A 14383-nucleotide genomic window follows, 5' to 3' on the forward strand; every position below is an offset into this window, starting at 1 on the left:
CTCCTCTCCTCTCCTCTCCTCCCCCTCTCCTCCCCCTCTCTCCTCTCCTCTCCTCTCCTCTCCAGGCTGATCAACTCTTCAATATAAATGGAGGAGTGATGATGTAATCGAGAAAAGCTCTCTTTTGTTCCGCTCCTGCAATGGTGTGAAAGAGACCGCCCTTCCCCCTCCCCCCCCACACACACACACACACACACACACACACACACACACACACACACACACACACACACACACACACACACACACACGTACACGTACACGTACACACACACACACACACACACACACACATGAACACACGTACACACAAACAGAGGCACAAGAAAGATAGTGGGGGTTTAGGTTTTTAGTCCTTCAGGGCCAGAGAGAGGCTTCTCTCGCTCTGTCTCTCTGTCTCTCTGTCTCTCTGTCTCTCTCTCTCTCTCTCTCTCTCTCTCTCTCTCTCTCTCTCTCTCTCTCTCTCTCTCTCTCTCTCTCTCTCTCTCTCTCTCTCTCTCTCTCTCTCTCTCTCGCCTGGGCTGTGCTGCTAAGCTCCATCAGGATGACATCATACTCAGCCTACACAATGGGTCTGTTCATCTCCTGAGGGCTGCGTCGCGTAACTGGACCGCTAGCCACCCACCCGCCTAAGGGGAAGAGGAGGAGGGAGGAAGAGGAGGAGGGGCTGTGAGAAAGGGATAAAGAAGGGGTCGTCATGTCGGAACGTCCCGTAGGAGTGGGAGCTTGCACTGGAGCTGAGACTGGGGGGTTTGGGATTGGACCTGGGGTGGGGAACGGACCCGAGCTGGGACTGGAGGGACTGGGATTGGATCTGGGGTGGGGAATGGACCCGAGCTGGGACTGGAGGGACTGGGATTGGACCTGGTGTGGGGAATGGACCCCGAGCTGGGACTGGAGGGACTGGGATTGGACCTGTGGTGGGGAATGGACCCCGAGCTGGGACTGGAGGGACTGGGATTGGACCTGGGGTGGGGAATGGACCCCGAGCTGGTACTGGAGGGACTGGGATTGGACCTGGGGTGGGGAATGGACCCCGAGCTGGGATTGGAGTCAAAGGTTCAGGGCCTGTATCAGGCCCGGCATCCGGGACCAGGCAGGGCTCGGTGCGTCCCATCGGGGCCGAGGGGCTGGTCGCCCTGCTGGAGGGGGGTCTGGACAGCGTGTTGTTGATTGACAGCCGGCCCTTCGTAGAATTTAACTCCTCCCACATCCTGGAGGCGGTCAATGTGAACTGTTCAAAACTGATGAAGAGACGGCTGCAACAGGACAAGGTTCAGATCAACGAACTGCTGCAACACTCTGCTAAGAAGAAGGTGAGTCCCTGTATCAGGGAGTTTCTCTTTAACTAACTCTAACCCAGATCACTGATCAGCCAGGAGTCTAGGAGAGACAGGGAGTTTCTATAACTAACTCTAACCCAGATCACTGATCTGCCAGGAGTCTAGGAGAGACAGGGAGTTTCTCTTTAACTAACTCTAACCCAGATCACTGATCAGCCAGGTGTCTAGGAGAGACAGGGAGTTTCTCTATAACTAACTCTAACCCAGATCACTGACCTGCCAGGAGTCTAGGAGAGACGGGGAGTTTCTCTATAACTAACTCTAACCCAGATCACTGATCAGCCAGGAGTCTAGGAGAGACGGGGAGTTTCTCTATAACTAACTCTAACCCAGATCACTGATCTGCCAGGAGTCTAGGAGAGACAGGGAGTTTCTCTTTAACTAACTCTAACCCAGATCACTGATCAGCCAGGAGTCTAGGAGAGACGGGGAGTTTCTCTTTAACTAACTCTAACCCAGATCACTGATCAGCCAGGAGTCTAGGAGAGACAGGGAGTTTCTCTTTAACTAACTCTAACCCAGATCACTGATCTGCCAGGAGTCTAGGAGAGACGGGGAGTTTCTCTTTAACTAACTCTAACCCAGATCACTGATCTGCCAGGAGTCTAGGAGAGACAGGGAGTTTCTCTTTAACTAACTCTAACCCAGATCACTGATCAGCCAGGAGTCTAGGAGAGACAGGGAGTTTCTATAACTAACTCTAACCCAGATCACTGATCTGCCAGGAGTCTAGGAGAGACAGGGAGTTTCTCTTTAACTAACTCTAACCCAGATCACTGACCTGCCAGGAGTCTAGGAGAGACAGGGAGTTTCTCTTTAACTAACTCTAACCCAGATCACTGATCTGCCAGGAGTCTAGGAGAGACAGGGAGTTTCTCTTTAACTAACTCTAACCCAGATCACTGACCTGCCAGGAGTCTAGGAGAGACAGGGAGTTTCTCTTTAACTAACTCTAACCCAGATCACTGATCAGCCAGGAGTCTAGGAGAGACAGGGAGTTTCTCTATAACTAACTCTAACCCAGATCACTGATCTGCTAGGAGTCTAGGAGAGACAGGGAGTTTCTCTATAACTAACTCTAACAGATCACTGATCAGCCAGGAGTCTAGGAGAGACAGGGAGTTTCTCTTTAACTAACTCTAACCCAGATCACTGATCAGCCAGGTGTCTAGGAGAGACAGGGAGTTTCTCTATAACTAACTCTAACCCAGATCACTGACCTGCCAGGAGTCTAGGAGAGACAGGGAGTTTCTCTTTAACTAACTCTAACCCAGATCACTGATCTGCCAGGAGTCTAGGAGAGACGGGGAGTTTCTCTATAACTAACTCTAACCCAGATCACTGATCAGCCAGGAGTCTAGGAGAGACGGGGAGTTTCTCTATAACTAACTCTAACCCAGATCACTGATCTGCCAGGAGTCTAGGAGAGACAGGGAGTTTCTCTTTAACTAACTCTAACCCAGATCACTGATCAGCCAGGAGTCTAGGAGAGACGGGGAGTTTCTCTTTAACTAACTCTAACCCAGATCACTGATCAGCCAGGAGTCTAGGAGAGACAGGGAGTTTCTCTTTAACTAACTCTAACCCAGATCACTGACCTGCCAGGAGTCTAGGAGAGACAGGGAGTTTCTCTTTAACTAACTCTAACCCAGATCACTGATCAGCCAGGAGTCTAGGAGAGACAGGGAGTTTCTATAACTAACTCTAACCCAGATCACTGATCTGCCAGGAGTCTAGGAGAGACAGGGAGTTTCTCTTTAACTAACTCTAACCCAGATCACTGACCTGCCAGGAGTCTAGGAGAGACAGGGAGTTTCTCTTTAACTAACTCTAACCCAGATCACTGATCTGCCAGGAGTCTAGGAGAGACAGGGAGTTTCTCTTTAACTAACTCTAACCCAGATCACTGACCTGCCAGGAGTCTAGGAGAGACAGGGAGTTTCTCTTTAACTAACTCTAACCCAGATCACTGATCAGCCAGGAGTCTAGGAGAGACAGGGAGTTTCTCTTTAACTAACTCTAACCCAGATCACTGACCTGCCAGGAGTCTAGGAGAGACAGGGAGTTTCTCTATAACTAACTCTAACCCAGATCACTGATCAGCCAGGAGTCTAGGAGAGACAGGGAGTTTCTCTATAACTAACTCTAACCCAGATCACTGATCTGCTAGGAGTCTAGGAGAGACAGGGAGTTTCTCTATAACTAACTCTAACCCAGATCACTGATCAGCCAGGAGTCTAGGAGAGACAGGGAGTTTCTCTTTAACTAACTCTAACCCAGATCACTGATCAGCCAGGTGTCTAGGAGAGACAGGGAGTTTCTCTATAACTAACTCTAACCCAGATCACTGACCTGCCAGGAGTCTAGGAGAGACAGGGAGTTTCTCTTTAACTAACTCTAACCCAGATCACTGATCTGCCAGGAGTCTAGGAGAGACGGGGAGTTTCTCTATAACTAACTCTAACCCAGATCACTGATCAGCCAGGAGTCTAGGAGAGACGGGGAGTTTCTCTATAACTAACTCTAACCCAGATCACTGATCTGCCAGGAGTCTAGGAGAGACAGGGAGTTTCTCTTTAACTAACTCTAACCCAGATCACTGATCAGCCAGGAGTCTAGGAGAGACGGGGAGTTTCTCTTTAACTAACTCTAACCCAGATCACTGATCAGCCAGGAGTCTAGGAGAGACAGGGAGTTTCTCTTTAACTAACTCTAACCCAGATCACTGACCTGCCAGGAGTCTAGGAGAGACAGGGAGTTTCTCTTTAACTAACTCTAACCCAGATCACTGATCAGCCAGGAGTCTAGGAGAGACAGGGAGTTTCTATAACTAACTCTAACCCAGATCACTGATCTGCCAGGAGTCTAGGAGAGACAGGGAGTTTCTCTTTAACTAACTCTAACCCAGATCACTGACCTGCCAGGAGTCTAGGAGAGACAGGGAGTTTCTCTTTAACTAACTCTAACCCAGATCACTGATCTGCCAGGAGTCTAGGAGAGACAGGGAGTTTCTCTTTAACTAACTCTAACCCAGATCACTGACCTGCCAGGAATCTAGGAGAGACAGGGAGTTTCTCTTTAACTAACTCTAACCCAGATCACTGATCAGCCAGGAGTCTAGGAGAGACAGGGAGTTTCTCTTTAACTAACTCTAACCCAGATCACTGACCTGCCAGGAGTCTAGGAGAGACAGGGAGTTTCTCTATAACTAACTCTAACCCAGATCACTGATCAGCCAGGAGTCTAGGAGAGACAGGGAGTTTCTCTTTAACTAACTCTAACCCAGATCACTGATCTGCTAGGAGTCTAGGAGAGACAGGGAGTTTCTCTTTAACTAACTCTAACCCAGATCACTGATCTGCCAGGAGTCTAGGAGAGACAGGGAGTTTCTCTTTAACTAACTCTAACCCAGATCACTGATCTGCCAGGAGTCTAGGAGAGACGGGGAGTTTCTCTATAACTAACTCTAACCCAGATCACTGATCAGCCAGGAGTCTAGGAGAGACGGGGAGTTTCTCTATAACTAACTCTAACCCAGATCACTGATCTGCCAGGAGTCTAGGAGAGACAGGGAGTTTCTCTTTAACTAACTCTAACCCAGATCACTGATCTGCCAGGAGTCTAGGAGAGACGGGGAGTTTCTCTATAACTAACTCTAACCCAGATCACTGATCTGCCAGGAGTCTAGGAGAGACAGGGAGTTTCTCTTTAACTAACTCTAACCCAGATCAACGATCAGCCAGGAGTCTAGGAGAGACAGGGAGTTTCTCTTTAACTAACTCTAACCCAGATCACTGATCAGCCAGGAGTCTAGGAGAGACAGGGAGTTTCTCTTTAACTAACTCTAACCCAGATCACTGATCAGCCAGGAGTCTAGGAGAGACGGGGAGTTTCTCTTTAACTAACTCTAACCCAGATCACTGATCAGCCAGGAGTCTAGGAGAGACAGGGAGTTTCTCTTTAACTAACTCTAACCCAGATCACTGATCTGCCAGGAGTCTAGGAGAGACGGGGAGTTTCACATGCAGAGCCAGGAGTCTAGGAGAGACAGGGAGTTTCACATGCAGAGCCAGGAGTCTAGGAGAGACGGGGAGTTTCACATGCAGAGCCAGGAGTCTAGGAGAGACGGGGAGTTTCACATGCAGAGCCAGGAGTCTAGGAGAGACGGGGAGTTTCACATGCAGAGCCAGGAGTCTAGGAGAGACGGGGAGTTTCACATGCAGAGCCAGGAGTCTAGGAGAGACGGGGAGTTTCACATGCAGAGCCAGGAGTCTAGGAGAGACGGGGAGTTTCACATGCAGAGCCAGGAGTCTAGGAGAGACGGGGAGTTTCACATGCAGAGCCAGGAGTCTAGGAGAGACGGGGAGTTTCACATGCAGAGCCAGGAGTCTAGGAGAGACGGGGAGTTTCACATGCAGAGCCAGGAGTCTAGGAGAGACGGGGAGTTTCACATGCAGAGCCAGGAGGAGATCTGACACACTCTCATTGACTTCAGACTGACATAATCCAGGAATCAGTTGTCTGAATCAGAGGGCATTATTATATTTGACAAAGATATTTTACTGAGTGATGTTGTAGAATCCAGTCACTCCCCTCTCGTGGTTTGGCGACAGTTTGGAATAACACGTTTTAAGGTCTGTCTGCTTGTTTTACGACTTAGGCAACATTTTCCTATGATTGTAAGCTGTAGTTAACTCTGTGCAATGAGGTAGAGAAATAACAACTTCTAGAAAGAGGTAGGGAAAGTAGAGCTTCTTAACCCGGTAGGGAAAGTAGAGCTTCTTAACGTGGTAGGGAAAGTAGAGCTTAACGCGGTAGAGGAAGTAGAGCTTCTTAACGTGGTAGGGAAAGTAGAGCTCCTTAACGAGGTAGGGAAAGTAGAGCTTATTAACGCTGTAGGGAAAGTAGAGCTTCTTAACGCGGTAGGGAAAGTAGAGCTTCTTAACGCTGTAGGGAAAGTAGAGCTTCTTAACGCGGTAGGGAAAGTAGAGCTCCTTAACGAGGTAGGGAAAATAGAGCTTCTTAACGCTGTAGGAAAAGTAGAGCATCTTAACGCGGTAGGGAAAGTAGAGCTTCTTAACGTGGTAGGGAAAGTAGAGCTTAACGCGGTAGAGGAAGTAGAGCTTCTTAACGCGGTAGAGGAAGTAGAGCTTCTTAACGCGGTAGGGAAAGTAGAGCTTCTTAACGAGGTAGGGAAAGTAGAGCTTCTTAACGCGGTAGAGGAAAGTAGAGCTTCTTAACGCTGTAGAGAAGGTAGAGCTTCTTAACGAGGTAGGGAAAGTAGAGCTTAACGCGGTAGGGAAAGTAGAAATCCTTAACGCGGTAGGGAAAGTTGAGCTTCTTAACGCGGTAGAGGAAGTAGAGCTTCTTAACGCGGTAGAGAAAGTAGAGCTTCTTAACGAGGTAGGGAAAGTAGAGCTTCTTAACGAGGTAGGGAAAGTAGAGCTTCTTAACGAGGTAGGGAAAGTAGAGCTTCTTAACGCGGTAGGGAAAGTAGAGCTTCTTACCGCTGTAGGGAAAGTAGAGCTTCTTAACGAGTTAGGGAAAGTAGAGCTTCTTAACGCTGTAGGGAAAGTAGAGCTTCTTAACGAGGTAGGGAAAGTAGAGCTTCTTAACGCGGTGGGGAAAGTAGAGCTTCTTAACGAGGTGGGGAAAGTAGAGCTTCTTAACGCTGTAGGGAAAGTAGAGCTTCTTAACGCTGTAGGGAAAGTAGAGCTTCTTAACGCTGTAGGGAAAGTAGAGCTTCTTAACGCTGTAGGGAAAGTAGAGCTTCTTAACGAGGTAGGGAAAGTAGAGCTTCTTAACGAGGTAGGGAAAGTAGAGCTTCTTAACGCTGTAGAGGAAGTAGAGCTTCTTAACGCAGTAGTGGAAGTAGAGCTTCTTAACGTGGTAGGGAAAGTAGAGCTTCTTAACGTGGTAGGGAAAGTAGAGCTTCTTAACGAGGTAGGGAAGGTAGAGCTTCTTAACGTGGTAGGGAAAGTAGAGCTTCTTAACGAGGTAGGGAAAGTAGAGCTTCTTAACGCGGTAGAGGAAAGTAGAGCTTCTTAACGCTGTAGAGAAGGTAGAGCTTCTTAACGAGGTAGGGAAAGTAGAGCTTAACGCGGTAGGGAAAGTAGAAATCCTTAACGCGGTAGGGAAAGTTGAGCTTCTTAACGCGGTAGAGGAAGTAGAGCTTCTTAACGCGGTAGAGAAAGTAGAGCTTCTTAACGAGGTAGGGAAAGTAGAGCTTCTTAACGAGGTAGGGAAAGTAGAGCTTCTTAACGAGGTAGGGAAAGTAGAGCTTCTTAACGCGGTAGGGAAAGTAGAGCTTCTTACCGCTGTAGGGAAAGTAGAGCTTCTTAACGAGGTAGAGAAAGTAGAGCTTCTTAACGAGGTAGGGAAAGTAGAGCTTCTTAACGAGGTAGGGAAAGTAGAGCTTCTTAACGCTGTAGGGAAAGTAGAGCTTCTTAACGCTGTAGGGAAAGTAGAGCTTCTTAACGCTGTAGGGAAAGTAGAGCTTCTTAACGCTGTAGGGAAAGTAGAGCTTCTTAACGAGGTAGGGAAAGTAGAGCTTCTTAACGAGGTAGGGAAAGTAGAGCTTCTTAACGCGGTAGAGAAGGTAGAGCTTCTTAACGAGGTAGGGAGGGGCTTAGTGGTTAGAGATGATAGGATAGATGAGAGAGTAGTAGGAGAGAGAGAGCAAAGATTGTGACGGTGCGTGACTGTGTAGGGTGAGTGGTTAGGGTTGGAAAGGGAGACAGAAAGGAGAACAAAGTAGTGATCAGAGACCTGGAGAGGTGTTGCAGTGAGGTTAGTAGGTGAGCAGAGACCTGGAGAGGTGTTGCAGTGAGGTTAGTAGGTGAGCAGAGACCTGGAGAGGTGTTGCAGTGAGGTTAGTAGGTGAGCAGAGACCTGGAGAGGTGTTGCAGTGAGGTTAGTAGGTGAGCAGAGACCTGGAGAGGTGTTGCAGTGAGGTTAGTAGGTGAGCAGAGACCTGGAGAGGTGTTGCAGTGAGGTTAGTAGGTGAGCAGAGACCTGGAGAGGTGTTGCAGTGAGGTTAGTAGGTGAGCAGAGACCTGGAGAGGTGTTGCAGTGAGGTTAGTAGGTGAGCAGAGACCTGGAGAGGTGTTGCAGTGAGGTTAGTAGGTGAGCAGAGACCTGGAGAGGTGTTGCAGTGAGGTTAGTAGGTGAGCAGAGACCTGGAGAGGTGTTGCAGTGAGGTTAGTAGGTGAGCAGAGACCTGGAGAGGTGTTGCAGTGAGGTTAGTAGGTGAGCAGCCTCTGGTAAAGATGAGGACAAGCGTATTGCCTGCCTTGTGAGTTCGAGGGGACTGGGAAAGAGTGAGGTCAAATGTAGCAAGGAGGGGAAAGCGAGAGTTGGAAAGACATTAATCAGTATTCGGTCATGTTTCCGATCACCTTGCCCTGATTAAAAGCAGTGGTTTGCGCTTTCAGTTTCACGCGAATGCTGCCATCAATCCACGGTTTCTGGTTTGGGAATGTTTTAATTGTTGCTATGGGAACGACATCTTCAACGCACGTTCTAATGAACTCGCACACCGAATCAGCGTATTCGTCAATGTTGTCGTCTGACGCAATACGAAACATATCCCAGTCCACGTGATGGAAGCAGTCTTGGAGTGTGGAGTCAGCTTGGTCAGACCAGCGTTGAACAGATCTCAGCGCGGGAGCCTCTTGTTTTAGCTTCTGCCTGTAGGCAGGGATCAACAAAATGGAGTCGTGGTCAGCTTTCCCGAAAGGGGGGCGGGGCAGGGCCTTATATGCGTTGCGGAAGTTAGAATAGCAATGATTCAAGGTTTTACCAGTCCTGGTCTTGTTTTCAGATTGGCCTTGTTAAATTCCCCAGCTACAATGAATGCAGCCTCCGGATATATGGATTCCAGTTTGCAAAGAGTCAAATAAAGTTCATTCAGAGCCATCGATGTGTCTGCTTGGGGGAATATATACGGCTGTGATTATAATCGAAGAGAATTCTCTTGGTAGATAATGCGGTCGACATTTGATTGTGAGGAATTCTAAATCAGGTGAACAGAAGGACTTGAGTTCCTGTATGTTGTTGTGACCACACCACGTCTCGTTAACCATAATGCATACGCCCCCGCCCCTCTTCTTACCAGAAAGATGTTTGTTTCTGTCGGCGCGATGCGTGGAGAAACCAGCTGGCTGCACCGACTCCGATAGAGTCTCTCAAGTGAGCCTTGTTGTAAAGAAACTGGACATTGGCGAGTAGTATGCTAGGGAGTGGCACGCGATGTGCCCGTCTCCAGAGCCTAACCAGCAGACCGCTCCGTTTGCCTCTTTTACGACGTCGTTGTTTTGGGTCGCAGGCTGGGATCCATTCCGTTGTCCTGGGTGAAAGGCAGTACACAGGATCCGCTTCGTGAAAGTCATATTCTTGGTCGTACTGATGGTGAGTTGACGCTGATCTTATATTCAGTAGTTCTTCTCGACTGTATGTAATGAAACCTAAGATGACCTGGGGTACTAATGTAAGAAATAACACGTAAAAAAACAAAAAACTGCATAGTTTCCTAGGAACGCGAAGCGAGGCGGCCATCTCTGTCTGCGCCGGAGGTAAAACCAGCAGGTAGCCTAGTGGTTAGAGTGTTGGACTAGTAACCAGCAGGTAGCCTAGTGGTTAGAGTGTTGGACTAGTAACCAGCAGGCAGCCTAGTGGTTAGAGCGTTGGACTAGTAACCAGCAGGCAGACTATTGGTTAGAGTGTTGGACTAGTAACCAGCAGGTAGCCTAGTGGTTAGAGTGTTGGACCAGTAACCAGCAGGTAGCCTTGTGGTTAGAGCGTTGGACTAGTAACCAGCAGGTAGCCTAGTGGTAAGAGCAGGTAGCCTAGTGGTTAGAGCATTGGACTAGTAAACAGCAGGCAGCCTAGTGGTTAGAGTGTTGGACAAGTAACCAGCAGGTAGCCTAGTTGTTAGAGTGTTGGACCAGTAACCAGCAGGTAGCCTAGTGGTTAGAGCGTTGGACTAGTAACCAGCAGGTAGCCTAGTGGTTCGAGCGTTGGACCAGTAACCAGCAGGTAGCCTAGTGGGTAGAGCGTTGGACTAGTAACCAGCAGGTAGCCTAGTGGTTAGAGCGTTGGACTAGTAACCAGCAGGTAGCCTAGTGGTTAGAGCGTTGGACTAGTAACCAGCAGGTAGCCTAGTGGTTAGAGCGTTGGACCAGTAACCAGCAGGTAGCCTAGTGGTTAGAGCGTTGGACTAGTAACCGAAAGGTTGCAATATAGAATCCCTGAGATGAAAGGTACAAATCTGTCTTTCTGCCCCTGAACAAGGCAGTTAACCCACTGTTCCTAGACCAGTTAACCCACTGTTCCTAGACCAGTTAACCTACTGTTCCTAGGCAGTTAACCCACGGTTCCTAGACCAGTTAATCTACTGTTCCTAGACCAGTTAACCCACTGTTTCTAGACCAGTTAACCCACTGTTCCTAGACCAGTTAACCCTCTGTTCCTAGACCAGTTAACCCACTGTTCCTAGACCAGTTAACCCACTGTTTCTAGACCAGTTAACCCACTGTTCCTAGACCAGTTAACCCACTGTTCCTAGACCAGTTAACCCACAGTTCCTAGACCAGTTAATCCACTGTTCCAAGACCAGTTAACCCACTGTTCCTAGACCAGTTAACCCACCATTCCTAGACCAGTTAACCCACTGTTCCTAGACCAGTTAACCCACTGTTCCTAGACCAGTTAACCTACTGTTCCTAGACCAGTTAACCCACTGTTTCTAGACCAGTTAACCCACTGTTCCTAGACCAGTTAACCCACTGTTCCTAGACCAGTTAACCCACCATTCCTAGACCAGTTAACCCACTGTTCCTAGACCAGTTAACCCACTGTTCCTAGGCAGTTAACCCACTGTTCCTAGACCAGTTAACCTACTGTTCCTAGACCAGTTAACCCACTGTTCCTAGACCAGTTAACCTACTGTTCCTAGACCAGTTAACCCACTGTTTCTAGACCAGTTAACCCACTGTTTCTAGACCAGTTAACCCACTGTTCCTAGACCAGTTAACCTACTGTTCCTAGGCAGTTAACCCACCGTTCCTAGACCAGTTAACCCACCGTTCCTAGACCAGTTAACCCACCGTTCCTAGACCAGTTAACCCACCGTTCCTAGACCAGTTAACCCACCGTTCCTAGACCAGTTAACCCACCGTTCCTAGACCAGTTAACCCACCGTTCCTAGACCAGTTAACCCACCGTTCTTAGACCAGTTAACCCACTGTTCCTAGGTCGTCATAGTAAATAAGCATTTGTTCTTAACTGACTGGCCTAGTTAAATAAAATATTCAACATGCATAAAAGTTATTGGGGGCCTTAAGTGCCCGTAGAGTTCTCAGGAGCCCATCAACCTGAAATGGGCTATGTGCTTCCAGGTTAGGTTTGCTCCGATTTCTTCCCATTTGGAAAAAATCTCCATGAGCTGATGGTCTCCATGGTAGCCTGCAGTTGGGCTATGTGCTTCCAGGTTAGGTTCATCCAATCTCCATGAGCTGATGGTCTCCATGGTAGCCTGCAGTTGGGCTATGTGCTTCCAGGTTAGGTTCATCCAATCTCCATGAGCTGATGGTCTCCATGGTAGCCTGCAGTTGGGCTATGTGCTTCCAGGTTAGGTTCATCCCATCTCCATGAGCTGATGGTCTCCATGGTAGCCTGCAGTTGGGCTATGTGCTTCCAGGTTAGGTTCATCCAATCTCCATGAGCTGATGGTCTCCATGGTAGCCTGCAGTTGGGCTATGTGCTTCCAGGTTAGGTTCATCCAATCTCCATGAGCTGATGGTCTCCATGGTAGCCTGCAGTTGGGCTATGTGCTTCCAGGTTAGGTTCATCCAATCTCCATGAGCTGATGGTCTCCATGGTAGCCTGCAGTTGGGCTATGTGCTTCCAGGTTAGGTTCATCCAATCTCCATGAGCTGATGGTCTCCATGGTAGCCTGCAGTTGGGCTATGTGCTTCCAGGTTAGGTTCATCCAATCTCCATGAGCTGATGGTCTCCATGGTAGCCTGCAGTTGGGCTATGTGCTTCCAGGTTAGGTTCATCCAATCTCCATGAGCTGATGGTCTCCATGGTAGCCTGCAGTTGGGCTATGTGCTTCCAGGTTAGGTTCATCCAATCTCCATGAGCTGATGGTCTCCATGGTAGCCTGCAGTTGGGCTATGTGCTTCCAGGTTAGGTTCATCCAATCTCCATGAGCTGATGGTCTCCATGGTAGCCTGCAGTTGGGCTATGTGCTTCCAGGTTAGGTTCATCCAATCTCCATGAGCTGATGGTCTCCATGGTAGCCTGCAGTTGGGCTATGTGCTTCCAGGTTAGGTTCATCCAATCTCCATGAGCTGATGGTCTCCATGGTAGCCTGCAGTTGGGCTATGTGCTTCCAGGTTAGGTTCATCCAATCTCCATGAGCTGATGGTCTCCATGGTAGCCTGCAGTTGGGCTATGTGCTTCCAGGTTAGGTTCATCCAATCTCCATGAGCTGATGGTCTCCATGGTAGCCTGCAGTTGGGCTATGTGCTTCCAGGTTAGGTTCATCCAATCTCCATGAGCTGATGGTCTCCATGGTAGCCTGCAGTTGGGCTATGTGCTTCCAGGTTAGGTTCATCCAATCTCCATGAGCTGATGGTCTCCATGGTAGCCTGCAGTTGGGCTATGTGCTTCCAGGTTAGGTTCATCCAATCTCCATGAGCTGATGGTCTCCATGGTAGCCTGCAGTTGGGCTATGTGCTTCCAGGTTAGGTTCTTCCCATCTCCATGAGCTGATGGTCTCCATGGTAGCCTGCAGTTGGGCTATGTGCTTCCAGGTTAGGTTCATCCAATCTCCATGAGCTGATGGTCTCCATGGTAGCCTGCAGTTGGGGACAACATGTAATGTACATCAGGCTTTAGTCTACAGGAGGACTCAAATCATCATATCTATTCATAGCAGTGGAAACTGGATATCAACAAGCTATTTAGGTCAGGTGTGTGTGTGTGTGTGTGTGTGTGTGTGTGTGTGTGTGTGAGCTGTGTGTCTGTGTGTGTGTGTGTGTGTGTGTGTGTGTGTGTGTGTGTGTGTGTGTGTGTGTGTGTGTGGGCTATGTGTGTAGGTGTGTGTGTGTGTGTGGTGTGTGTGTGTGCGTTCAAGGGCAGGTTCATCCGGAACTTTCCACCCTAGAATAGGACCATAGAACTATAAACCACACGATCACTCTGTTTCCAACCGGTTGTACATGACATATCAACATGACTGGTACAGGACATATCAACATGACTGGTACAGGACATATCAACATGACTGGTACAGGACATATCAACATGACTGGTACAGGACATATCAACATGACTGGTACAGGACATATCAACATGACTGGTACAGGACATATCAACATGACTGGTACAGGACATATCAACATGACTGGTACAGGACATATCAACATGACTGGTACAGGACATATCAACATGACATATCAACATGACTGGTACAGGACATATCAACATGACTGGTACAGGACATATCAACATGACTGGTACAGGACATATCAACATGACTGGTACAGGACATATCAACATGACTGGTACAGGACATATCAGGTTAGGTTCATGAGCTGATGGTCTGTGTGGGGACATATCAAGACTGGTACAGGACATATCAACAGGACATATCAACAGGACATATCAACAGGACATATCAACATGACTGGTACAGGACATATCAACCTGACTGGTACAGGACATATCAACATGACATATCAACAGGACATATCAACATGACTGGTACAGGACATATCAACATGACTGGTACAGGACATATCAACAGGACATATCAACCTGACTGGTACAGGACATATCAACATGACATATCAACATGACATATCAACAGGACATATCAACATGACTGGTACAGGACATATCAACCTGACTGGTACAGGACATATCAACATGACATATCAACAGGACATATCAACATGACTGGTACAGGACATATCAACATGACTGGTACAGGACATATCAACATGACTGGTACAGGACATATCAACCTGACA

The 14383-nt window shown here is 48.3% G+C and overlaps 1 protein-coding gene across 1 annotated transcript in view; it reads left to right on the forward strand.

Moving 5' to 3' along the window:
- Positions 1 to 854: 854 nt before the first annotated feature.
- LOC124019919 (dual specificity protein phosphatase 16-like) overlaps positions 855 to 14383 on the forward strand; it is a gene marked incomplete at its 5' end in the record, with an annotated part of 45550 nt that continues 32021 nt past the window's right edge. Inside the window, one exon of the mRNA XM_046335366.1 lies at positions 855 to 1316. Coding sequence (XP_046191322.1) covers positions 855 to 1316 — 462 coding nt within the window. The remainder of the gene's footprint in view (positions 1317 to 14383) is intronic.

Source organism: Oncorhynchus gorbuscha, unplaced genomic scaffold, assembly GCF_021184085.1.
Source record: "Oncorhynchus gorbuscha isolate QuinsamMale2020 ecotype Even-year unplaced genomic scaffold, OgorEven_v1.0 Un_scaffold_724, whole genome shotgun sequence".
Lineage (NCBI taxonomy): Eukaryota > Metazoa > Chordata > Actinopteri > Salmoniformes > Salmonidae > Oncorhynchus > Oncorhynchus gorbuscha.